Here is a 27,104-nt window from a genome sequence, read left to right as displayed (position 1 = left end):
GGTTCAGATGGATACTAGTCCTGCATGTTGTGATATTGGACAAGACTTAATAGATATGTGCAATGAAGACATCCCGAGTTGTTCTGGAACACAGAAGAAATGCTCTGTACAATATACATGTAGTATAAATATGTCGAAAAGACAGACCAACCGAGAGGCCACATTTATAGAGGTCACATTGTGCTCGGAGCCATTCAGAAAGGAATAAAATATTAGCTGTGCGCTTAATCTGAAATACGCCGTCCACCACTTTTCTCATCTACCGAACCTTAAATTAGTCTTGACTCTTGTAGCATAGATCAAATGCTTAAAAACTGTCTCCTCCAACTAATCAATTATAGCTGACAGGCAGGGCAATGGCTGTCAATTCATACCTCATCCTGGACACTTCAAGGTTCTGGATCCAGGCTTATAGAAAGAACATTGTCTGTAAATGATTGCAGCCGACTTACAGGAGAAACTATTTATTTAACTCCTTGATTTAGTCTATTGTGACTTGGCGTACGATAAAGGAAAAGGTAAAATGCTTGTTAGTGGCGGGTTTTGGAGGTTCGGGTGTTTGAATGCTGTGATCTTTTAGGCTAGACTGTAGTTAAGAGTCTCAGGAATCCCATGGTTTTCAACCTTAGGCCATGTTCATACACTGTATAAGACACGGAACGTCCGGTCTCAGACAAAATCATCCCGGCCGCTATTGCAGTACTGGCTGGATGATCTTTAGCTCCGCAGAGTTCTGATGCGGGCGCATCCGTGCGCGCCCGCATCAGAACTCCCCACTACACCCAATGGAGCGAGCGGCATAGACGGCAATGTAACGAATATATTTGTATTAATCACGGCCGTTGATGCAATCGGCAACAACTGCTGTAGTTTTACGAAAATATGCATAGTGGGAACATAGCCTTAGCTAGTGTTTAGCAGATCCATCTAACGTTTTGGGTTCGGCAACGTCTTCCGAACCTGAATGTTCAGCATTTGATTACCGGTGGCTGAAGAAGTTGGATTCAGCCCTAGCACTGCCGACGAAACCTGGATACAGCCTATAGCATATAGCTGTATCCATGTTTTCCTGGACTCCTTAGGGTGGCATTCAACTTCAGAGCCTTCGGATTTAGAGGAGGTTACCAAACCCAAAAACAGTTTGACAGGTGCGTTCAACACTACCCTTTACCCCTGTAAGAAGTATGGTTTTTACTCACAGGATTGGCAGCAGTGGCATTGAGACAGTAGAAGCATAAGTGGCACCAGAGCCAAGGGTCATCAGCAGTATGGTGGAGAGGGGACTAGAAGAGAGTATACTCAACAATGTAGCCAAGGCTCAGAGCCAGGACAGGTCTCTCTTTATGCTCTTTTTGGACTAAGTAGGTAGTCCTACTTGACTATTCAGCCTAGAATGAGCAGAGAATTACATGAATATATGACAAGTTATTATGACAAGTTACTTGCTCCTATAGCAAGAGATGAGAGCCACTTGAGCATGCTCTAGTGCGATCATTCAGCATTTGAATACTGTAGGCCAGGGATTTTCAACCTTTTTTGAGCCGCGGCACTCTTTTTATACTTAAAAAATCCCGGGGCACACCACCAACCAAAATGGCACAAAATGACACTAAAACAGTACATATTATACATATAGTTAATAATATAGATTCTAAATGTATTTATACTCACTCAGTGTGAAACCTGGGCCTGTTTTCTTCTCCCCCCTGTGCTTCTCTCCACCATACTTCTCCCCCCTTCTTCTCTCCTGTGCTTCTCTCCACCATACTTCTCCCCCCTGCTTCTCTCCTGTGCTTCTCTCCTGTGCTTCTCTCCTGTGCTTCTCTCCAACATACTTCTCCCCCCTTCTTCTCTTCTGTGCTTCTCTCCACCATACTTCTCCCCCTGCTTCTCTCCTGTGCTTCTCTCCCCTGCTTCTCTCCCCCATGCTTCTCTCCTGTGCTTTTCTCCACCATACTTCTCTCCCCCCTGCTTCTCTCCACCAAACTTCTCTCCCCCCTGCTTCTCTCCCCCATCCCCCTGCTTCTCTCCCCTGTTTCTCCCCCATCCCCAGGTTTCTCTCCCCCATTATTTTCTCCTGTTTCACAGGGGCACCATAGTTTGGGGGACTTTCCCCGCGGCACACCCGACCATGTGTCGCGGCACACTAGTGTGCCACGGCACACTGGTTAAAAAATCACTGCTGTAGGCTAAAGAAGTTGGATGCAGCCCAAGGGAGTCCAGGAAAACATGCATACAGTCATAGGCTAACTTCTTCAGCCACCGGTATTGAAATGCCTGAAGATCAGACTTGAGCATGCTCAATTTCTGCTCATCTCTAGTTGAGACCTCAGATTCAGCAGATGAGAACAGGCAGACTGCTTGAAAGGCATATACAAAATATTTGTTCTGTATATTCAGCAAAACACTCAGTCAATCCAATCTTTAAGACACCTTAGAGTCACGGTGTAAACTATATAACTCCTAAGATGATATTACACCAAGAAAACAATACAGAAGCCAGTGTACGTCGTAGGCGCTACGTTCCATTTCACTACCAACTTGACAAATGATAAAAATTCTTCCGAGAGCCATTATTGCACTCCCATCTAATACTCGAGCTTGGTGATAGATTACTGCATGCTACAACAAATTTCAGTCAATAAGCTACAATCAGGACAGGCCTCACTGTACGCGGCATGGATATCTGCTGCAGGGATTGCCTCTGCCTGAAGTTGTGCAATGATTGAGCACAGTAAGAGCATATAAGTCATGATTTCGTTGACGTTTCCATTAAGTTATGGTTTGATAAAGACCACAGGATGGTCGAAAAGTTGCTCTTCTCTGGTCCTAAATGCTATACATTGCTGTTTGGATGCCTACTTTGGATACTGTAGCACTTTCTGTATACTGTAAGTGCATATTGTCCGCATCGGGGCAGTTCTTTGCGCATCCCTCATCACTACCTTGGCCAATCATCTATATTATTGAAGTACTGTTAGACTTTGGTTCGTTTACATTCAGTCTGTCCACCTCTTTGACTAAGGCCAAGGCAACGTGACGTCCTATGATCAAAAAAACGATTTGTGATGACTATAATAGAATCGGCCATGGTGGAAATTTTTAGGTAGCTGCAAGGTGGCATGTAACCTTCATTTGTCAATGCAAATAAAAATGTTTACGTTAGTATTATGATCATAGGATTATATTTTGCCCCACTGAATAATTGTTTTCTTTTGCTATCTTTTACAGGAAAAGAAGCCCGTCAATATCCAGAGATCAGAATAGAAGATACGACGAAGATATAGGGGAACATTCACAGTATGTTACAACAGATAGCGCAATGCCTAGATCACCATCGGATTATTCTGAGAGGCGATCGCCACGTGGGCCTCAGCACTATGAAGAAACTGAACATGGTGACTACAGGAGAAGTCGGCGGCGCTCCAATGAGTATTCAGTAGATGAGGAGGACATTCAGGACAGGGATGAGTATGAGAGACAAAGACGAGAGGAGGAATATCAGGCCAGGTATAGAAGCGACCCCAATTTGGCTAGGTATCCGGTTAAACCCCAACCTTACGAGGAGCAAATGCGCATCCATGCAGAGGTGTCCCGGGCTCGTCATGAAAGAAGACATAGTGATGTTTCTTTAGCTCATACAGAGTTAGAGGAATCTCGTATGTCCATGTTGAGGCTGGACCGGCCATCTAGACAACGGTCTGCATCTGAGCGCAGGGCGGCTATGGAGAGCCAACGCTCTTATTCTATAGAAAGAACTAGAGATGTGCAGGGACCAAATCCTGGTCGGCAAAGAAACTCAAATCATAGTCCCCCAACACCTAGAAGGAGCCCCATTCCTAATGATAGGCCAGATTTAAGGCGCACAGATTCTTTGAGAAAGCAACACCACCTGGATCCAAGTTCTGCTGTAAGGAAAACCAAAAGGGAAAAAATGGAAACCATGCTAAGGAACGATTCGCTCAGTTCAGACCAGTCTGAATCAGTCCGTCCGCCACCACCTAAGCCTCATAAAACGAAAAAGGGAGGTAAAACGCGTCAGATTTCATTGAGCAGTTCTGAGGAAGAGTTGGCATCTACGCCTGAGTACACGAGTTGTGACGACGTGGAGATTGAGAGTGAAAGTGTGAGTGAGAAAGGTAAGGCTGGTCTACAGGATCTCCAATGGTTACATTTGAGCCACATGATTTCTTTTTTTCCCCCCTGGTCTTCAAATGTTATTTTCACGTAATTAACTTTATTTCTGTATTGTATTTATGTGCTTCAAAATCATTGGATGTCAAAGCCACAATATCCTCATTGTACCTCTGAGCATTGTAAGGTTGTTGTTTTACGTAATGCAGTGCTATTAAGTGTGTCATGGTTGGTCAAAACCAAGGCAGCAAATGATATGATATGCCTAGAATATTGTTACTGGACCCTAACTATTTGGTTTGCTTTCTGTTGGTGTCTGTAGAAGTTCTTTTTGATGGCCAATTGGAGAAGCCCAAAGGTAGCCATACGTATTAGAGAGAAGTAGGTTGGTGGTTGGGCACCTATTCAGTAAACGATCATCTGGTGTTAACAGATGGAGCTATACTTATTATATTCCATTTTGGCCCAAACAGTCATTCAGACTGGTCATACATAGTCTGAGTGAACACTCTCTGTAGAAAACTCTTTCATAGAACCATTGATCATGTTGACTGTACTATACATAGAAAAGAACTATTGTAGAAAATTTCACCCAACGAAAAGTTGTTCCGGTTGCAAATGTCCATTTTGATCTACTTTGGTCTAACGTGTATGGCTACTTTACTGGCTTCCAAGGTGTTTACATTGTAGGCTTCAGCCTGTGGCTCTACCGGCTGCCGAATGGAATCAAGGCAAGTTGGATGACGTAATTTTGTAACAGAGGCCACCGGTCCAGGATGTCTTGTCCATCTCTGTTGTATGTTTAGGAGTCTTTGCGTCATGGTTGGAGTAACTTGGTGGTATTTTATTGGTGGCATAATAATGAAAAGGAGAATTTTCTATGTATTTCATGTATTTCCTATGTAAAAATTTAGATTCTAGCATGTACTTGGATACTAAACCTAAAACATGTTCAACTTTTTCTGGTTTACATATATAGCTAATTCATACTGTAAAAAAACAGGTGTAACCTTGAGATTGGTTCTCTACATACATGGGTACTCATAAAGTGGGCACTAAGAATGATCTGTTATATAGATATATTGTTCTGCATCGATATAACATAGGAATGGACACATCCGCGTATCTTAGCTCTTAGGTCCTAATGCAATGTATCTTGATTGTATAAGAGATGGGCAATCGTTGGCACGTCAACAATTGGCTCAGCTACAACCAGCTTAGTGACTGACAATTGATGACAGAGAATCCGCAGGAGTGATTAGCCCTAGATTGATACAGCTCATTATTAAAACATTTATGGTCATTAAATACAATGAGAGACGGAAGATGGAGACAAGAAGTTCAAGCATGCTAAATGGTAATAATTTTAGATTTTATGACAGTACCAATATAGAACGCAAAATTTATTGGTCTTTGCTTTAAGCAAGAACTTTACAGCATCTCTCCATGTTGTGCACAATGTACCTTTGTTCTTAGTCTTGTGTGTTTTCATCCGGGAAGCTGTATGATTTATTTATTTTTTTTGGAAGGTGGCACTTTCTACGACTACCAGTGCTGCCAAAAGGACCAAAATAGTGGTCATCAAGTTTTAGGCAAATACAGTGGCGATGACTACCCAAAATTGCATTGAAAAGTGGTCTTCTATGGGGTAGCCTTCTTGAAAAAAAATGGCCACAAAGCTTAACGTAATGTACTAAAAATCTACTCTGGATCCGACAATGGTCTTCTCAAAGAGGTGGCCTTTTGGAAAGGTTCCACTGTATACACCTATTCACTAAAGAGAGTGTTCTTTGAGGTTCCTACATGCTGCGTTTTGCGCTTCCACCGATTCCCCAGTAGATAATGCTTAGATTGTTCTTTTTTTATATTTTTAGTTTAATTGTGGCATCTATCATACAAGACAAATTGTCTGGATTATTATGACACGCGATGCCCAAAGCAATTGATGGATCTCTTTAATTTGTTGTCGCTATTCAGGATATATTGTATTGATTTTCATTGAAATTGTTGGTGGGTGTCCAATTAGAATAGAAGAATGAGATCACTTGGTTTTTTTACCGTTTGTTTTAAAGGGATATTCCTGTTTTAGATGTGTTTGACGTATCCACAGAATATCCCACAAATATCTGATATGTAGGGGTCCTAGAATTGGAGGTGTGAACAGGGGCCTCCTTATTTCTGCTCAGCTCTTTCCTTAGCTTCTGTAGATATTAATAGGAAGAGTGGTACATTCTGCTATTCAATAGAGATAAGCACAATATGGGAGATTTATCAAACTTGGTGTAAAGTGAAACTGGCTCAGTCGCCCCCGGCAACCAATCAGATTCCACCTTTTATTTTCCAAAGAGCCTGTGAGGAGTGAAAGGTGGAATCTGATTGGTTGCTAGGGGCAACTGAGCCAGTTTCACTTTACACCATGTTTGATAAATCTCCCCAATGTGTCTGATCGTTCGGCATTTAAATACTGGTGGCTGAAGAAGTTGGATGGAGCCCTAGGAAGTCCTGGGCTGTATCCATGTTTTCTCAGACTTCCGACTTCTTCAGCCACTGGTAATGAAATGCCGAACGATTGGACCTGCTTGAGTTGCAGAAATTTAAGAAATTTAAAGGGGTTGTCCAGGTTTCCCAAATTTTTGATAAGTGGTAGGGCACAGTATAAACTTATAAAATAAGTAATACTGACCTGTACCAGTCCCCCGTAGTTCCTGCTCCAGCACCTTCTGGTCTCCCACTCTTCACTACTTCCGAGATAAGCCTTCTTAGGAGGACCTGTCTGCTCAGCCAATCACCGGATGTAGAGCTGTCCTGCCTTTGTCAGTGATTGGTTGTGCTGAAAAATCTATCTGTTGGGATCCATGTGCTCAGACCACAACTAACCTGGAGTTAGTCACATAACTGTGATGGAGGCATAATGTAAATCTGTAAGGCCATCTTGTTTGAATAAGCACAGAGATGGGAGAGAGGGACCTTTCTCCATTCTTATTTTCCTGATCAGTCATGGTCTGAACTCTGATCAGACTCTGATCTTCAGGTACACTTTAACCTTCCCAAACCAGCTATCAAAAATGTTGTGAACCAAGACAACCCCTTTAAAGGCACATTCTGTTAATATAGCATAGAAAACCATTTGAAAGTTATTTTTATTGCTCATCAGCCTCCTAAAACTTGATAATTTTTTCCCATAATTGGGATATTTTAAGAAATGCGCTCTCATCTAAGAGAGTTATAAAGTTTGTACAGTATATCAGTCTCTTAATGTACACAAGACTGTTTGCATTTACTGACAGCATGCAGAAATATAACAGAGGCCACTAAACTGTAAGCCTCTACACAAAGCTCCCCTCTAAACATGTCAAGTTTTCAATATGTTTTCTCTACCCATTGGCTGTGTTAGAAGACATATTTTGGGTGGTTATTAGAGATGAGCACAACTCGAACATTCAGCATTTGAATATTGGTGGCTGAAAAAGTTGGATGCAGCCCTAGGGAGTCTGGGAAAACATGGATACAGCTTATGGCTTATGGCTCTATCCATGTTTTCCAGGAAGCCTTAGGGCTGCATCCAACATCTTCAGCCACTAGTATTCAAATGCTGCATGATCGGACTCCAGCATGCTTAAGTTGTGTTTATCTCTAGAATATAGCAAAATCAATGATTAAAGGGAATCCGACAGCCCCCGGGCCCTACCTGAGGTGTAGACAGTGTGCTGTGATTTGCAGTCACCTATTGATAATGTTTCCTTTTGGTAATTTGCCCGTGCAGTGGATTATGTGCAATCTCAGGTAAGACTGTAATATATTCACAGTGGCGTTGTGGCTCAGTGTTTGTGCCGCACTTTGTCACGCCTCACTGCTTCCTCCTCCCTCTTCTTCATAAATAATCTCTTCTGCCCAGCTTCCTGCTCGCTCAGCTATCAGCTTGTGTCTCTGATTGCAGATCAGTCCTCTGCAGGCATTTACATCTTTAGGCTGGGTTCACACTACATATATTTCAGTCAGTATATTTCAGTCAGTATTGCGACCAAAACCAGGAGTGGATTAAAAACACAGAAAGGATCTGTTCACACAATGTTGAAATTGAGTGGATGGCCGCCATATAACAGTAAATAACTGCCATTATTTCAATATAACAGCCGTTGTTTTAAAATAACAACAAATATTTGCCATTAAATGGCGGCCATCCACTCAATTTCAACTTTGTGTGAACAGATCCTTTCTGTGTTTTTAATCCACTCCTGGTTTTGGTTGCAATACTGACTGAAATATACATATACTGACTGAAATATATGTAGTGTGAACGCAGCCTAAAGAAACACTCATATATACTGTAGTTGTGTCTTCTGGACAAAATGTGTTGGAGTTGTTTTCTAAGGGTAAATCATTTGCATAGAGATCAACAACCGTTTTTTGTTTCCGGGCTTAATCCTCCTAATGGAAATAAATATAGCTATTTTTTCTCATTATTGTATTTAAAAAAAAACTGATAATGATAAAATAATGAGAAAAAAGAAAAAAATATATAATTATATTTATTTCCATCAGAGGAATCTTTTGTTGGTCTCTACACAGATGTACCCCTAGACCATGACTCCAACACATTTGGGTTAGGAGATACAACTATATCTGAGTGTTTCTTTTAGACATATACTGCCTACAGAGGACTGATCTGCAATCAGAGACACTGACTGACAGCTGAAAGAGCAGGAGGCCAGGCAGCAGAGATCATTCATAAAGAAAAGGGAGGAGGAAGGAGTGGTAAGGCGTGCCAGAGTGCCGCACAAATGATGAGCCACAACTCATCTTTGACTCTTCACTACAGTAGAGACCTGAGATTGCGCGTATTCAACTCCACAAATTGCTAAAAGCTAACATAGAAACAAGAGGACTAACAGTTACAGCACACTGTCAAAACCTCGGGTAGAGCCTGGGTGCTGACACATTCCCTTTAAACAGAAGAGATGGTTTCCTTGTTTTCTATGGGACGTCCACTTTAAAACGTTATTCTGGAATAAGGTATATCTCCAGTTGTCAATAACCTACAGGCCTTGCTAAGCTTAGTCCTAGGACAGCCTCACATTAAATGAATTACAACTTCTATAATGTGGATTTTGTGCTGATTCACTTGGAGCTTTGAGCTCTTCAAATAATCTTTTTCCTTCCACAATGAACACGGCCGCTAAAGTGCTATACCCCATTAAGCAAATGTAATATTTGTCTGCTAATTTGTAATGCGAGATGTACATTTAAATCAGGTTATTGACCACTGATCCTATAATGTCCTCTAGTTGTTACATGCAGCTACAGTGAGCTCAGAACAATGAGCGATTCTACTAAGACTATAAATTACATTGAGTAGAAGAGATTCAATTTATATGATAAATACATAGAAGTGTATAGCTGTAGCGGTCATACCTGGGCCTTGGTCAGAGACCCTTTAACTACATAGAGGGGGCCCTGGTACAGCTTTTGCATTGAGCTTCCACTTACAGCTCCGGTATAAGGTTATTGAAAAGGGTCAAATTGGGTTCTGTACGTGAGCCAAATGGTATCTCCGATGCGGGAATCGGGACAGCTACAACTTTCTAATGAATGGATCATTGGTCTTTCGGAAGGCTAGCAAGAGATGAATGAGAGAAAGCCCTGGATTTCTGGTCAAGGACATGTTGTTCCAGCACACCTCCAGCTTTTCACTCCTCCACAAGCCTTGTGATCGGAGAAGGTAGAATGAGGACAGGCTGTATAGAAGAAAGTTGCATCTTATCCGAATCTCCGCTTCGGGTGAACCATTTTAATGCAACTCGAGTCATAGACAATAGAAAGTACCATTAATGATTCCATGAAATGCCAGAGTGATTACCATATTTATATCCTTAGACAGGCTGTTAACCCCGAGGGACTGGTGCTTTAAGCTAGAAAAATGCAGTATGGGTAACATCCTCAAAAAATAACTTACTGTAATAGAAGGGGGGGAAAAGTACCAAAATGTATCTGTTAGTAAGAGGTTAATTTAAAAAAAAAAATTCTGAAAAATAAGTGATAGCCATTTGTCGATCTGCATGGATTTTTATCTGGGTCTCAGGGGAGCTGCAAAAACTTTTAAAAGCCTATAAAGGCATAAGAGCTGTGGACTGTTCCTGGGAGACCGCAGATCGACTGAGAGACTTGCTGGGTGGCTTAAAGGGAATGTATTGCCTAGATTTATTTAAACTGATTAGTGCAAGACATATTGTTTTTTCCTAATTATAAATATATTTTTTATTTTAGTCTAAGCTCTTTTTAACAGCATTTAGTGACATGCTTTACGGCAAGCCTCATGGACATAGATAAAGTGAATATTTCCAGACCCTATTCTTTGTATGGGACATATTTGTGACTTGCTATTGCCTTTGCTATTTATTGGTGTCATATTATGCTGTACTGCTGTACAGATCTTTTTCCAACAACCCCCTGCTTATCATAACATACAGAACAGGGAGTGTCAGCTTAGTTTTAAAGGAGAAGTCCGGACATTTAAAAAAAACTGGGCACATAATAAAGAAATGCTACTTACCTATCCACGTGCCCACGCTGGGCCACTGGCTCTGGAACCCCTACCGGAAGGAGGGCACCATAATAATTACAAAGCAAGTATAAGACTTTGCTTTTCAAAGGTGTTTTTGCCTTTAAGATGAGAACAAGTAAATGGCATTGTTGGCCTCCAGTTCTAGTCTACACTTTATGGCGGCAGTAGCTCATAGTTGGTGTTGGTGTAATGTTTAGAGATGAGCGAACCTGGAGCATGCTCGATCCGAACCCGAACTTTCGGCATTTGATTAGCGGCGGCTGCTGAACTTGGATAAAGCCCTAAGGCTATGTGGAAATCATGGATATAGTCATTGGCTGTATCCATGTTTTCCAGACAATCATAGAGCTTTATCCAAGTTCAGCAGCCACCGCTAATCAAATACCGAATGTTCGGGTTCGGATCGACTCGAACCCGAACCCGGTTCGCTCATCTCTAGTAATGTTCTAGCACTTCTTTATGAAGGAAGAAAAAGAACCAACAACCAGTGACCAACCTGAGGTTTGTGTGGATTGCAATTAAAGTGTCAGTCAACACAACATCCAACTGGCCGAGGGCCCGAGCTGCCATGTTTTAGCTAATGAAGGCATTCATGAGTACGAGAACACTGTGTTGGCAAAATAATCCACCTCCCGCTGCTCTCAAAGAGCGCGCTGATTGACTGACTCACCAGGACTGATCTGGAATAGTGGAATAAATGTTTGATAATTTGTCTACATGTCACTTTCTTCAGAGTTAATATCCTAAAGGAGGCAGAAAAATGTCACAACCTCCCTATTTTGTTTTCATTTTGGTCTCACTTCATCGAGCCTTACGTTTCAGATTTAAAAAATTCTGATGTTTTTTTCCCCTACACATTTTGTTTTATTGGCATTGCAGATTTTACTGGAAGATGATGGGAATATATTTATTTGCAGAAAACTGAGGCCCATAGTTAACTGGGTCACTGAGTACATATGCAGGCCACAATGGTCTGTGGAGTTTCAAGGATTATTCAAGGCTAATGTATTTGCAGAATGGACACCAACATTGTTATTTGTAGCCACATGGTTTGACTTAATGATCAGCCCCACAGCAATGCGTGTCTTTCAGAATTTCCATCCCGGCTAAGACAGCTAGCAAGTCCTTCCATTCTTAAAGGGGTTATCCAGCGCTACAAAAACATGGCCACTTTTCCCCCTACTGTTGTGTCCAGTTCAGGTGCTTCAATGGAACTGAGATTTAAAACCCCACCCAAACTGGAGACAACAGTAGGGGGAAAGTGGCCATGTTTTTGTAGCGCTGGATAACCCCTTTAATAGCTGTTTTATGCCTCATCAATTGGATGTCGTAATACTCACCGAATGTATGGACAGGCCCCCATTCACCCGACGAAAGCCAATTTACTGTTCTTTTGGCCTCCATCAGGTTGGTATATGGTGACTGTGTTAAGAATATTTACACATTAGGACACTATAGGCAATACATGCTGATGTATGCCTTTATAGTGGCATACAAGTCTTTTGTCAGAGTGTATAACTCAAGTGGAAGGTTCCAATGCTTTAAGTACAGCGTCCTAGCCTGGCAAAGAAACTAGCGCGGCCTCAAAATGAGTTACCTGTAGAAAAAAGTTTGTTTCTATAAACATAAAGTTAGAAAACACTCACTATTTCCCAGTAAGGGCCTTATTACACAGAGCGATAATCGGCCAAATCTGTCTAATAATCGTTTTTTTTGTAATAGAGTCAACAAGCAGCTGATGACAACCATCATCGGCTGATCATGTCTTTAGCTACGACGCAAAAAAAAAAAAACGGCCGCCGACCGCGCATCACTACATGTAATAGCAATGTGTGGCCATTGGCTAACAATTAAATACATTACCTCTCCACGCTCCTGATCTTCTCCTGTCCTCTGTTTCTTCCTCGGCACCGGGGAAGAGTGGGAGCGTGGAGAGGTAATGTATTAACAGTTTAAGGCAAGGGCTGCACGGACATCACTAACGATGTCCGTGCAGCCCTTGCTAAACGATAATCGAGCCATGTAATAGGCTCAGCAAACAATCTAGCAGATAGGTGCTCTTTTACATTATTCATCAGCCCATGTAATAGGACACTAAGAGTGCATACACAGTTTTACAGTCTTCCATTAGAGGTGTATGCTCTCAAAGTATACAACCAATGGAAGTCTATGTCATATGCCATTGGAGAGTGGAGGTCCAGGTGCTGAGACCACCTGAAGGGTAGATGAGGTCAGCTGTGATTGACTTTGTATTGCTATACTTAATGGGTTCATTGAAAGTCTATAAGAGTCTCAGTACCTGTTTCATTGTTCTATAAGATTTGTCCCACACTTGGCATTTCACTGCAGTGGCTGGAGAAGATGGATGCAGCCCTAAGGCTGCCTGGAAAACATGGATACTTCCATAGGCCATAGGCTGTATCTGTGTTTTCCAGACAGCCCTAGGGCTGCTTAGTGTTTGGGGTTTCGCGAATCCAAACTTACTGTAAATACCAGTATCTCTAGTTGGTTTCACTTATCTCCACAAGGTCCAAGTGGCAAAGTCTAATTTATGTTTCTATTCCTTTGCCCCTTTGCTCCTATGCCTGATAAAGAAACCCTTGGTAGTCTTGAAAGCTTGCACTTCGTCTTTCTATGTGTACTAGGCGCCGGGTAAAGTTTCCATGTCTGTCTGAAGTTTTTCTTTACTGAAAATCATCAAAAAAGGGAAAACCTTCTCCTCTCTCCCAGCGGACCGCCCGTAGACCACCCTGCCAGGTTTTCCGCAGAGAGAAATAACTGGGATCAATAGAAACTTTCAATTTTACTACAGAAAAATGTTTTCTTGCATTATTCAACACTTCTGATGGCTTTTACACTGCGGGGGTGAAGCCCAATGTCTTTCGTGTTCTGATTGATTAATTCTATACGCAATAGAGCTGTATGAATTGCAGCTTATGGGGACGCGTGACGTGCTCAGGTTAGAATTATGTTCTTTGTAATATATATATTTTTTGAGGGGGAAGTCATGTCATACTGTATATACATTTCGGCTTATTGAGTGGGAGGGACGTTGATGCTTTTGTGATTGGTCAGACCTGTGCTGTGCATAGAAGAGGATATATAACTATAGGGCTATACATTTTTATATGTATTTATGTAATGTATGCAAATAAGCTCTTCTCCAGAAAGAGGAAAGCTGTATCTAGGGTATATATGTGCCACTATTGTTTCTCCTTGTGGAGACTTCAAGGCAATGCTTTCTGGGATATAGTATGCAAATTAACTGCAGAAGGTAATAAACTGTATATAGTGCAACCTATTGCTTCCCTATAAGACAATGCCTGGCCCATTAAAGAGCCTTGAGACATGACTGGGGATTTTAGCCAAGCCAGAATCTCCTTCTGAAGGAAGAGTTGCCCCTCTTTAGACAGAAATTTAGGGCACCTTCTCACCCTTTTTTCATTACACTGCAGTGTACTTGCTGAGAGAGAGGACTAAAGTGATGGGCGCAGCTTCAGCATGCTTAAGTCAGATCGTACAGCATTTGAATACCTTTGGCTGAAAAAGTTGGACAATGCCGAACAATTGGACTCAAGCATGCTTGGGTTGCGCTCATCTCAAGATATAATCCATATAGAGGATTTTGTCCCTTCTTTCGAAGACCACCTGCTGACTTAACTCCTCCCAAAAAAAAACAATACCCCCCAGAGGTATGCCACAGCATCTGTCTAAAGGCAGACAGACATTGACTTACAGGGAAGCTACCAATAGATGCCACTAGAGCTAATTTCCATACATTTTCCCAGAGAGCATTGCCTTTAGGTCTCCTTGATGAGTAACAATACCATCTGAAAATATACAAAGGGGAATACTGTACAAATATAGTCAGACATGGGTTATCCCCAATAGGTGGCACCATAGACAGATATGCTACTTCTAGGATAATTTACATACCCTTTCCCAGAGAGCTTTGCCTGTATGAATGCTCAGCATTAGAGATGAGTGCAACTCATTTGAATAACAGTAGCTGATGAAGTCAGATGCAGCCCTAAGGAGTGGTGGGGTGTGGTAACGTGATGACGTAGCACGTCACGCGGAGTGGGGAGCGGCCCGCGCCATGAGAGAGGAACTGTGAGAGTAAACCCTTACCCGTTTGTTTCTGCTGGAGGGAGCTAGTTGTGAGGCCGGAGAACTGCGGAGTTGCCGAGTGCAGCTGGGGAAAGTGAGCCTGGAGGTGGTGAACGGTGACCGGAGGTTGTGGAGACGAAGCATAGTGAAGGATCGGAGATTGACAGGACCGGACACGTGGTGTGGTGACGCGGAGACGGAGAGGAGGAGCGGAGGTCCAGAGGTTTGGAGCCAAGCAGAGCGGAGGCACAGGAGGACGGAGCGTGCTGGTGTACACAAAGGCAGAGGGCAATCAGGGACGTGAAGGACCGGGAGTACGTGGAGCGGAGGTGAAAGGCCGTAAAAGTTTCGATTAGTGGCCCGCTGTCTAAGGAGGAAAGAGGTGACACCAGAGACTCGGGTGAGACCTGCCCAACTTTATGTACTATCGTTGCCTTTGTGAGACACATAGAAAGAGGGCTCGAGGGGATCGGAGGACTGTGTTTGGGAGAACTGATACGCTGAACCTATCTAGCCCAGTGCTGAACTAAGGGGCAGAGTATACCTTATAGAAGTGGGACTCTCTCTGGAAACTACAAACCGAGAGACTGTAGCTTGTTTGGTGTTTGTGGTACCCTGAATCTAAGTAGTGCACAAGTAACTTTGGGACATTGAGTGTGGTAGTACCTGTGCCTGTGCACATAGAGTATACTGTGTAGTAGGACTGACCACACGCTGGGCTATATGTGATAAATAACACCAAAAGCAAGTTGTCGGGAAAGTCTAAACTGTACTGTGTGCTATATTTTGTTAAGGGGGTGAAGAGGGAGGGTATTTATCTTTCTGTGACGTCAAAAGCGGTGCTGCCGAGTCCTAGTGGGCAGAATACTGAGCGGTGGTGTGTGAGAACTGTGAATGGCTACCAAGGCGCTTAACACAGGGAAGGGAGCCCCAAAGATGGATAAGTTTTTAAGTCCCACACCTCAAGGGAAATCTGGAGGGTCTAGACTGAGTGAGGGAGGTAAGGGGAAGGCCCTTCCTGAGTCTCAAGACTTTGAGCAAATAGAAGGAGGTATAGCTGAGGGTCGAACCTTAGACCCCATGCTGTTAGAGATCCTGGCAGTGGTGAATAGAACTAACGATGCCCTCAATAATATAACTCCGCAGATAGGGGAAATTACAACTGATATTTCGTTAATACGATGTGATATGAACATGGTGCGAGAGAGGGTCACAGAGGCCGAAAACCGCATTAGTGCTATAGAGGATAATGTGGGGAGGATGGATGTGGATTTGAAGAGAGTGTGTAAAGAGAATAGAGAGTTACTGGCCAAGGTGACTGATCTCGAAGACAGAAATAGGAGGGCTAATGTCAGAGTGATTGGGGTTCCGGAAGGGACAGAAGGGTCGGACTGTACAAAATTCATGCAGGACTGGTTATTGGAGAAAGTGGGAGTGGAGAAACTATCTGGCCATTTTTGTGTGGAAAGAGCCCATAGACTGCCCATAAGGAAAGAAATAGTCGGGAATAGACCTCGGTCTATTATTGCTAAAATCCATTGTAGAAAACAAGAACATAGAAGTGTTGGTCAGCACCCGGAAAATTAGCAGAAGCTTCTTATAGTAAAGGTAACCGAGCACGAAGGTATTTCCCCTGGATGCTGGGGTATATACGGTGAAGAAGAACAAGCCAGATTCCTTCAGCTCACGTTAAAAATTAATTCTTTTTATTTCCAAATTCATTAAAACAGTAGCCGACGCGTTTCGGACCTAACCAGGTCCTTATTCATGGCATCTAAACAATAATTTTACAAACAAACATGGTGTTAGTGTGTATACATACAGGGTGGTTAAAAAACTTTACATTACATGACATAACAAAAAATTAATGACAAAAGACCTAGTTGTAGAAAAGTACTGCTGAGTATGTGGGTCGCATCATTTAAGCCATATAGTGTCCCATCTACATGAAGAGCATTAATGTCTAAACCAAATTATAAAATATATCCTAGGCTCCATATATATCTATGTGCAAAGCAACTATGTGTAAAGCATAGGGTTAAATGACATATAAATAAAACATTAAATTGGTGTCAAAGGCATTTAACCATATATGTGGGCCATATATTTGAATCAATGGGTAGAGCACATGTGTTGAATTATATGTGAGAAATACTCCCATTATGACTAAAATACTGAGAGTAGCATGGACTCTATGGCTATAGCCATAGAGTCCATGCTACTCTCAGTATTTTAGTCATAATGGGAGTATTTCTCACATATAATTCAACACATGTGCTCTACCCATTGATTCAAATATATGGCCCACATATATGGTTAAATGCCTTTGACACCAATTTAATGTTTTATTTATATGTCATTTAACCCTATGCTTTACACATAGTTGCTTTGCACATAGATATATATGGAGCCTAGGATATATTTTATAATTTGGTTTAGACATTAATGCTCTTCATGTAGATGGGACACTATATGGCTTAAATGATGCGACCCACATACTCAGCAGTACTTTTCTACAACTAGGTCTTTTGTCATTAATTTTTTGTTACTAATTTTTTGTTATGTCATGTAATGTAAAGTTTTTTAACCACCCTGTATGTATACACACTAACACCATGTTTGTTTGTAAAATTATTGTTTAGATGCCATGAATAAGGACCTGGTTAGGTCCGAAACGCGTCGGCTACTGTTTTAATGAATTTGGAAATAAAAAGAATTAATTTTTAACGTGAGCTGAAGGAATCTGGCTTGTTCTTCTTCACCGTAAAATCCATTGTGTTAGAGATAAGGATACCATCTTGAGGAAGATGAGGGAAGGACCACCGCATGAAATAAATGGGTCTAAGATTTTTCTGTATTCGGACTACTCCGCGGCAACCCAAAAGGCTAGGGAGAAGTTTGTGGAAATTAAGAGGCGTTTTAAACAAAATGAAATTAAGTACGCAATGATGTATCCGGCAAGGTTGAGAATTTCCCACCAGCAGCCCTAAGGAGTCTGTGAAATCATGGATAGAGCTCCGACTTCTTCAGCCACCGATATTCAAATGCCTACCAGTCAGGCTGAAGCATGCTCCAGTTGTGCTCATCTCTACTTAGCGTGGCCGAATGTTCATGTATAGAGATGAGCAAACCGCGTTCCGGTTCGAGTTGATCCGAACCCGTTCGTTCGGCATTTGATTAGCGGGGGCTGCTGAACTTGGATAAAGCTCTAAGGTTGTCTGGAAAACATGGATACAGCCAATGACTATATCCATGATTTCCACATAGCCTTAGGGCTTTATCCAAGTTCAGCAGCCACCGCTAATCAAATGCCGAAAGTTCGGGTTCGGATGGACTTGAACCCGAACCCGGTTCGGTCATCTCTATTCATGTATCCTCTTTGGGGAGGGAAGGAGTAAGCTGCAGCTAGGCAGCTCTGGTGACAACTAATGTCTTCCAGTATAATAGGACTGAGCAGCAGAAATCCAGTATGCTCTACCCTTCTCTCCATTTGGAGTCCAACATACACCTTATACTGTCGGCAGTGGGTTTGGCAGTGGGTGTATAGGCACCTTACGGGTACTATTGCACAAAGCGATTATAGGTTGTATGTGGCAGATTACCAGCTGTTCCGGCTGATAATCGTTTTGTGTAATTGCACATGCAGAAGGGCAGTGATCAGCTGATAGCGATAGCGATGATCTGCTGACCGCTATTTTGTGTAATAGGAGTGGTGGCTGCAGACCACCGCTGTCTTCTATTGGCTACCTGGACAACCTAAAGATCATCTGAGCAACCTTTACCGCAGCTCCACCCGCTGCCCCCGCACCCCCCTCTGCTTATCCCTGTGTCAGTGCGTGTAATAGCCCCGACAGCAAACGCTGACATGACAGGTTGGTGCTCGCTTGTTCCTAAACTTTTAGGGGTCTAATGTGGCCCTAAGTCTCCTTAAGAAGAAACAATACCCCCTGGAAAATATTGTGGCATTGCTACAAGGGGGGAATATATACGAATACTATAGTATACTATTGTTGGACATTGAGCTACCTCCAATATTTAGCACTAGAGACGGATACCTTTCTAGTGGAGGAGAGCTAATTTGCATATCTTTTCCCAAAGAGCATTGCCTGAAAGTCTCCACAAGGAGAAACAGAACCCTCTGGAAAATAAAAAAAACATATATATATATATATATATATATATATATATATATATATAAAACACTATAGAATAGTATTGTCCAATTAAGGTTCTGTATATGTGTGGTGTGCATTGATATGTATAATCATATAGAGACCATAGGTAAAAATAATATTAGCGTCCTTATTTCGCCATCCTTTAGAAATCGATATTCTAAAACTTCCAGAAAAAGAAAGGGGGGGGGGGGATATATACTGAAGTCTGTCTGCAAACCAGATACAATTTACAGAATAAACGTGAAGTCAATCCTGATAGATGTGTATTAATAAGCCAATGGCAGCAATTGCGATCATGTTATAGAAACGTGATCCCCAGAACGCGGCTCCTGTGATACACTCAAATCTTACTTCATATTGATGTATTTCTCCCAGAGCCCTGCTACCTCCTCCCACTCAGCCCAGCCGCCCACTCAGCTCCAGAGCGTGGGCATGGATGTGACTGCTGCAACTGCAGTACTGCAGAAACCATGGGCTCCCTCACTGCAGAGGAGATAATAGATCAGTCTGGCTGAAGCGAGATCATCAGCTCCTGCCCATTATCCCGCTGGCCTTATACCCGCTGCCACTATTAACTACCTAAGGACCTGAGCCCATCAAATCCAGACACGTAACCCTGTCTTATAATTAGCGCTGCGGCTGCCGATAGAGCTAAAGCTTGTCATCTGCAAATAAGTAAAAGGGCTTCAAGCTGCCTCCGGATTTCTCCTTCACTTCTTTAGAAATATGCTATGTATTTAAAGGGGCAGTGTATTGTAGCGTGTCGGGTGCACGTTCATCCCTGACATGACACAAGTGGAAAAAATAAGGAAGATTAATATATATATATATATATATATATATATATAAAATAATATATTGTCAGTAAAGGTAGTATTTATGTAGAGAATATGTAGTGGTCTCACCTCTGTATAGAGTAGGGATCAGGAATCGTCGGTCCTCCAGCGGTTGCAAAACTACAATTCCCATCATGCCTGGACAGCCAAAGCTAAAGCTTTGGCTGTTCAGGCGTGATGGGAATTGTAGTCAAGGTGACACTACAAGATAAAGATTTCTGTAAATGAAGTTCATAGTTCAGCCTCCCCCTCCCTGCGGAATGACCTCTGTAAAGGTCACAGAGTACGCTCAGGAATATTTTCCATTCATGTCAATGGAACAGGTGCTTTCCATACAGCTGTCTATAGGGCTTGCTGTAAAGTATGTCACTAAATGGTGTTAAAAAATGTTCAGGCAAGATAGCCGCCCCCATAATAAAAAAAAAATTGCAATCGGAAAATAGAAACAGATTAAAAAAAAGAATATGTTACTGTAGGGCGCTGTCAGCAAGGCCTTCCTCTAAGATGTCACTGATATAGGGAAAGGTGGGGATTCTCTCTGCCCTTGTGGGAGTGGAGGTGATAGGCCATAAGATGGTGTCTGGAAGTATTTTTTTGTGTGACAGCACTTTGATCACTTTCAACTATCCCTTTAAGGATTTGGAGGGGCTGGATAAGTGACGGGCCAAATAGACAGCTGCCTACTGGTAAGGGGGATGCAGAAATGGAGCGGAGATGAAGCTGTGTATACACGATTAACCATGTGTGGGAAGGATTAGGGTGTGAAAAAAAACTGGGAGTGTATTTCATAAATCAGACATTTAGGGATTGGGGAAATGAACATATTCATTGTCTGCCTGAGAGCTATTGTGCCAAGCTCAGGGACTGACCACTGCATGTAATACTACAGTTCACCTACAGTGGCCGCCAAAGGGGAAACATATGGCTGGCTCAGGTTTCCAGATGATCATGATCGCCAGGCTGACTTTGATTTGAATGAGTTTTTATTTATTTGGGGGGGGGGGGGGGGCTATAAATACATCATTAGAATTACAGCTTACAGATTGCCTAAATGAGTTGAGGCTGTCCCTTTAACTCTTACTATAAAGTTTTTGACGAAACATGAAATCTATTGATAAACAGATAGAAATTAATTTAAAGAAAGATAATGGATCCTGTAGCCGTGCTGTATGGTTATATATTGCTGAGTGACTCTATGGAATACCTACATATTAAATCTCCTGTCCTCCAGTCTAAATCAATCAGTCACCGATGGTCATAAAGCATAGTTAAATATTTGTAATAGATGGTGAATCCGGTCAGACGTCACCATGTCTGCCCTAGCGGCTGGACGCTGTCATCTTCTCTCATTAACAGGACTCGTCCATGCCAAAAATGTTTCCAAATCGAAGGCTAATCCCTACGTTCAGCCCATTGTAATTATTCATAAGGGACTCTTGTATACTCGTAATGAATCATATCCCTATATACGCCGAGCAGTGTGGACGTGGCTGCAGTTCTCTACACTCGCAGTGTCCTGTATGAGAGCCCATCAGTACTGTATAGCCTCTAAATAATAATGTCACCTATCACTATCCTCCCCTTTTGGTATTGGCACCCAAGGCTTGATGTAATACAGCATGAGTTGCCACTATAATTCCTGGTTAAGGTGCACATACACATTGGAACTGTTATTTGGGGATCCTATGGTTGTTTAGTTTGAGCACTATATCATTACTGTTGTTCTATTCCACCATAGCAGAGCCATAAAGATAATACCAGTGCCATATCTGTTACATGACATAAAATGACAGTGCCCTTCAGTCCCCAATGTCTATAAAGGGATGGGTTCTCGCCATGGTGTCTGGTAGTTTACTGTACTATTTTGTCCAGAATTATTGGTTTACATTGTTTTATTAATCTTGAATTTTGTCCAGAATTTTTGATTGAAGCTCCTAATGGAACCTATGATTCAGCTGTAAGTTATTGGACACAAGAGAGGGCATTATGCAAAGTTGGTCTTGTTTGGCACATTATGTCTTTGCTTCATTACTAAAGCGACTCTGTACCCACAATCTGACCCCCCAAACCGCTTGTACCGTCAGATGGCTGCTTTTAATCCAAGATCTGTCCTGGGGTCCGTTCGTCAGGTGATGCAGTTATTGTACTAAAAACAACTTTTAAACTTGCAGTCCTGTATCAAATTGGTGTGGCCTAGAATGTCTATGCCCTAGGCTTGCACCACCTCTCAGTCCCTCCTCATCACAAGGAACGCGCCTGCAGGATTTTTCCTATTCCTCACCTATCTGAACACTGCACAGGTGCCTTAACGATCCGGCTCATGTGCATTGTTCACACAGGTGATGAATAGCAGAAATTGTTCTAGGGGTGTTCCTAATGGTGAAGAGGGCGGGAAGGAGGGACAGAGGGGTGTCGCAATCCTAGGACATGGGTACTCTATGCCACGCCAATTTGACACAGGGCTGCAAGTTTAAAAGTTGTTTTTAGTATAATAACTGCATCACCTGCCGAACAGACCCCAGGACAGATCTTGATTTAAAAGCAGCTATCCGAAGGTACAAGTGGTTTGGGGGGGGGGGGCAGATTGTGGGTACAGAGTCGCTTTAAAGGGGTTTTCCAGCGTTACAGAAACATGGCCATTTTCCACCAGAGACAGCACCACTCCTGTCTCCAGTTTTGGTGCAGGTTTTGTAACTCAGAAATGAATGGAGCTTAATTGCAAACTACACTTCAACTGGAGATAAGAGAGGTGCTGTCTCTGGAAGAAAGTGGCCATGTTTTTCTAACACTGAATAACCCCTTTAATTCTCTCCTCCTAATATATCAACTAATTTTTATGAACTACAAGTTTAATTCCATTCACTACTATACAAAAAGCAACCAAAAGATCCCTACTGGTAAACACTCAATGAATCATGCAAACGTCTTAGAACAGCCACACATGTGCTTTGTGCTGCAGAAAAGCTGTGGTTCACCAACTTAACCAGAAGTCATAAAAACATGGCGAGCAGCCGGCAGCAGGTCTGACACATCCAGTCATCGTAAATTAAGTCTTTATTATTTATCCATTTAAATGTGTCAGATCCATGAGCGATAAAAACATGTGAGGAACTCTTAACGCGTTTCGGACACTAAAGGAAAGGAATGACTGAAATGCGTTGGTTTTCTCTGATATCTGATATTTTTTAATCCATTGATTATAAAGATTTCATTCTATAGGGACTGAATGTATTGGATCCTCTCCGAGGGGATAAATATCTGATTGGTGGGGGGGATCTCAGAGTTCCGAGCCACCAATCACAAGAGCACTATCCTCGGCTATCTTTAGAAGTCAAGTGAGCGGAGTGGCAGCCAAGCAGCCCACTACTATTCTATTCCTTTCACTGAGGGATCATTGTTGTGATCGGTGGGGGCGGACTACTGGGACCAGATACTTATCACCTATCCTGTGGATACGGGAATAAGTTTTAATCTCGGAATAAGTCCTTTATAGTGGTTAGAGCTTCATTTTTGAGCTCCAAATCCTATACATAGCCAAAAATGTAATGAGGGAGCTTAAGAGCTTTTTGCATGGTGTTTTGCGCACTGAACCCAATGATGACACAGCGTTAGTAAGCTCCCATGCTTCCTCTAGCATGTTATCTTCTAAATCTATGTCTATGCAGGGGATTTGGAGCTCTGTATCAGGAAAACTAAGCTGCAGCCGCCATAAAGTATATTTAGAAATTTATCGGCACAGAATTTTAGACCATAAAAGACACACGGTAATAAAATGGACATTGATTTTAAGTTATTCATGTTCCAGGGTCTACAGAAGAACATCACTGGGTACTGGAGACATGGTGGAGAGTTCTTTCATACTCCTATTATTTTATGAATGAAGGGTCAATCAATAGTTGCGACACTTTGCTGAGTCAGGAAGTCACATTGAACCTTGAGTCACTTTCGAGGGATGTTTGACAGTCTGGAGTCTGGCCTCCGTTACTTATATACACATCCTATAGGTCCTTTACTCCTGCTCTTTTGGGGAATGGGGGAAGGGATTTTTTCCTTTTTTCTCAGTAGATGGAACTAATGCCGGAAATCTATATTTAGCGGTGATGAATAAGATATGATTTTATTCAGGAACGTCTTTAACAAGCTTTTACCTAAGCTCTTCCTTGTGCTCTTTGATCTTGGCCACTTTGGATGAGGTTTTGAACTATAAGTCTTTGTTCACCTTTTTGGTTCTCATGGAAATTTGCATCCTTGTGTCAGGGTCTGGTTTAGTAATAATAAATTCTTGTATCACGGAATATATAGTACGCGATACATAGGGCCAACTGCAGGTGAGACCTCTTCCCTACCATTAGGTAATGTAGTCACAGTGCACCCTTGTCTACTGTACCATTGGATAACAGGGTCATAGTGCACCCTTGTCTACTGTACCATTGGATAACAGGGTCATAGTTCACCCTTGTCTACTGTACCATTGGATAACAGGGTCATAGTGCACCCTTGCCTACTGTACCATTGGATAACAGGGTCATAGTGCACCCTTGTCTACTGTACCATTGGATGGCAGGGTCATAGTGCACCCTTGTCTACTGTACCATTGGATAACAAGGTCATAGTGCTTCCTTGTCTACTGTACCATTGAATGACAGGGTCATAGTGCACCCTTGTCTACTGTACCAATGGATGACAGGGTCATAGTCCACCCTTGTCTAACGTACCACTGAATAACAGGGTTATAGTGCACCCTTGTCTCCTGTACATTGGGAAACATAGTCTTGGTGGGCTTCTTGTCTACCCCACCATTGGCTAACATAGTCACAGTAGGCATCTTATTTATCCTACTATTGGACAACATAGGCACAATGCTTTGCTCAGTCTACCCTACCATGGGGTTACATTGCTAAAGTAGGACTTCTGTCTAACCTGCCATTGGATAACATTCACACTGGTCCTTCTGTCTTCCCTGACAGATTGGGTAACATAGGTACAGTATACAACCCAGTCTATCCTACCATTGGGTAACAAAGTCACAGTGGGCCCCCTGTTTACCCTTCTGTTGAGTAACATGGCCCTAGTGCACCCCCTCTGTAGCCTACTATTGGATAATAAAGTCTTGCTGGACCTCTGTCCACCAGTAACCAAACGCTGAGCTTTTGGGTTCAGAGAATGTTGCCGAACCCAAACAGTTTGACAGGTCCTCTTAACACTTCTCATAATACATAACTCATCTCAGTTTCAAACCAGATTTTCTTGGACCACCAGTGGAGTGTGAGTTACACCTATAGACCAGAGCAGCATTCACAATTCTGCTTCTCAAACCTTCCTGCCTTCGATGTTGATTAAAAGAATTTTTAAGCCACTAGAATGCTGAAACCAGTGGCGGGGTATGGGACCTCTAACAATTCTAGAAATTCCTCAATCTTCTACTACCGTAAATGTTATACAAAAAGGTTTGTTAATCCCAGATTTCAAAAAGATTAATTTTTTTTTTTTTTTAGAAATCTGGAAACTCCCTTTAAGGGCGGGAATTACTACGCAAAGTTAAATTATGAATTATACCATTTTGGTGTTCTATATTGCTGAATATGTACCTCTGCTTTTGACTAATTGGTAAATTTGGCCCCATTGTGCTCTATTATTACAATTACACTGTTACGTACAATGATCCATAATCCCATGGAAGGACTAATGTGGACATTTGTAATATCACATCCACAGGCTGGGTACTGCAATCTGCCTCTTGTATATAGTATATATACACATATCCTGTATATCGTCATTCCAGAACATTTCGATTCACCCTACCTATTATAGTAAGCCACACTGTTAGGGGTTTGTCCATTGCCTTGTTGACTGTTTCCAGTAACAACAATGAATACAGCTGCAGGCTGTCAGGGCATGCTGGGATCTGTAGTTTGCACACACATGCGGTAAAGCGGTGTTACTTGGTGGACGTGTCCTTTAACCTTAGCTGTACATAGAGCGCCTGGCTGGTGGTGTAATATGTAAATGGCCTGCGAGCTGCCGCTTTCGACATGTATTTTGGTATTTCTAGTTACTAATAAAGAAGTTTATTATTTCTTAACTACAAAGAGCTGAACAGGGTTTTCCGCTTGGCTTCTTCAGCACTTTGCTTCCAGACATTTTAAATGTCATTGGACAGCGTTTTATACTGTAAGCGCAATGAGAAGAAAACCATAAAGATCCTCCACAATCTGATAGAGAGAATAATGCAGCTAGTACCTGTAAAAGGAATGAGAGGCGGCCACACCGGGTATATGAGCTTCTGCTCTGCTCTTTACAGCAGCTACAGGAACATAGGAAATAGTAGGCTGGAGTACACTCATTGTCTTCAATCAGTTTTCTAGGCATGCTGTGTGACCTGGGACAAGGTCATTGTGTTAGTAGAGGAAGAAGGGAGCTGTGATCACCACGTGTTGTATATGGCAGTAAGCAGCTACAGCCGTTTCTTGCGTATGCGCACGCTTCTTCAGAGTCTGAAGAAGCGCGCATGCGCGAGAAACGGCTGTGACTGCTTACTGCACGTGGCGTCCCCCCACCTGCTCTCACATGCTACATTTTAGCTTGTGTGTTACATGAAATAAAGAATGTTGCATCGGACGGTGAATGCCCCTTCTATTTTCTTTTCTTCTTGAACTGTTAGTATTTACGGCACTGTTTAGAGGGATTAGAGCACCCATCATCAACTGCCAGCTCACTCTGAACACGCCAAGTGAAATCCCCCCAACGAACCTCTGTCTGCCACAGTATAGGCAGTGCCAGTTGCTGTATCTATTGCCAGTAGCGTTAAGTTAACCAATCTCATCTTATATATGTACTGGTATCACCCTGCCTGTGATGATAAGGAGGAAACAGTGGTTTTCTTTGAGAGTATAAGAAGTCTCAGTTTATCATTAGGCATAAGGCCCTTTACCCAGTCTGATTATTGCCGGCTGATTGCATCTTTTGGGCGGCCAAAAAAATCATTGTTATTGGTCATATATCTCCCCGTGTAAACAGAGGTGGTGCGGCTAATAAAGATAAATTGAAGTGGTCACATGAATAATGAAGTGATTGTTTATTCAGCCCATTTACACTATTAATCGGCAAGCACAGATATACTAGATTGTGCATGTATAATACCACCTTAAAGGGCTACGCCAAAGTAAAAAAATAGTTTTCAAATCTACTGTTCTTAAAAAGTTATATAGAATTGTAGTTTACTTCTATTTAAAAAGCTTAAGCCTCCCAGTATTTATCAGCTGCTGTATGTCCTGCAGAAAGTGATGT

The 27,104-nt window shown here is 42.3% G+C and overlaps 1 protein-coding gene across 39 annotated transcripts in view; it reads left to right on the top strand.

The window, feature by feature from the left end:
• The window catches only part of RIMS2 (regulating synaptic membrane exocytosis 2), a 424,384-nt gene that overhangs the window by 176,986 nt on the left and 220,294 nt on the right, over positions 1-27,104 (top strand). For all 39 annotated transcript variants that reach the window (XM_069957250.1, XM_069957246.1, XM_069957251.1 and 36 more), the window contains one exon: positions 3,232-4,139. In XM_069957250.1, coding sequence (XP_069813351.1) covers positions 3,232-4,139 — 908 coding nt within the window. The remainder of the gene's footprint in view (positions 1-3,231; positions 4,140-27,104) is intronic.

Source organism: Dendropsophus ebraccatus, chromosome 2 (genome assembly GCF_027789765.1).
Source record: "Dendropsophus ebraccatus isolate aDenEbr1 chromosome 2, aDenEbr1.pat, whole genome shotgun sequence".
NCBI classification, from domain to species: Eukaryota; Metazoa; Chordata; class Amphibia; order Anura; family Hylidae; genus Dendropsophus; species Dendropsophus ebraccatus.
This window is presented reverse-complemented; position numbering and strand designations above follow the sequence as displayed.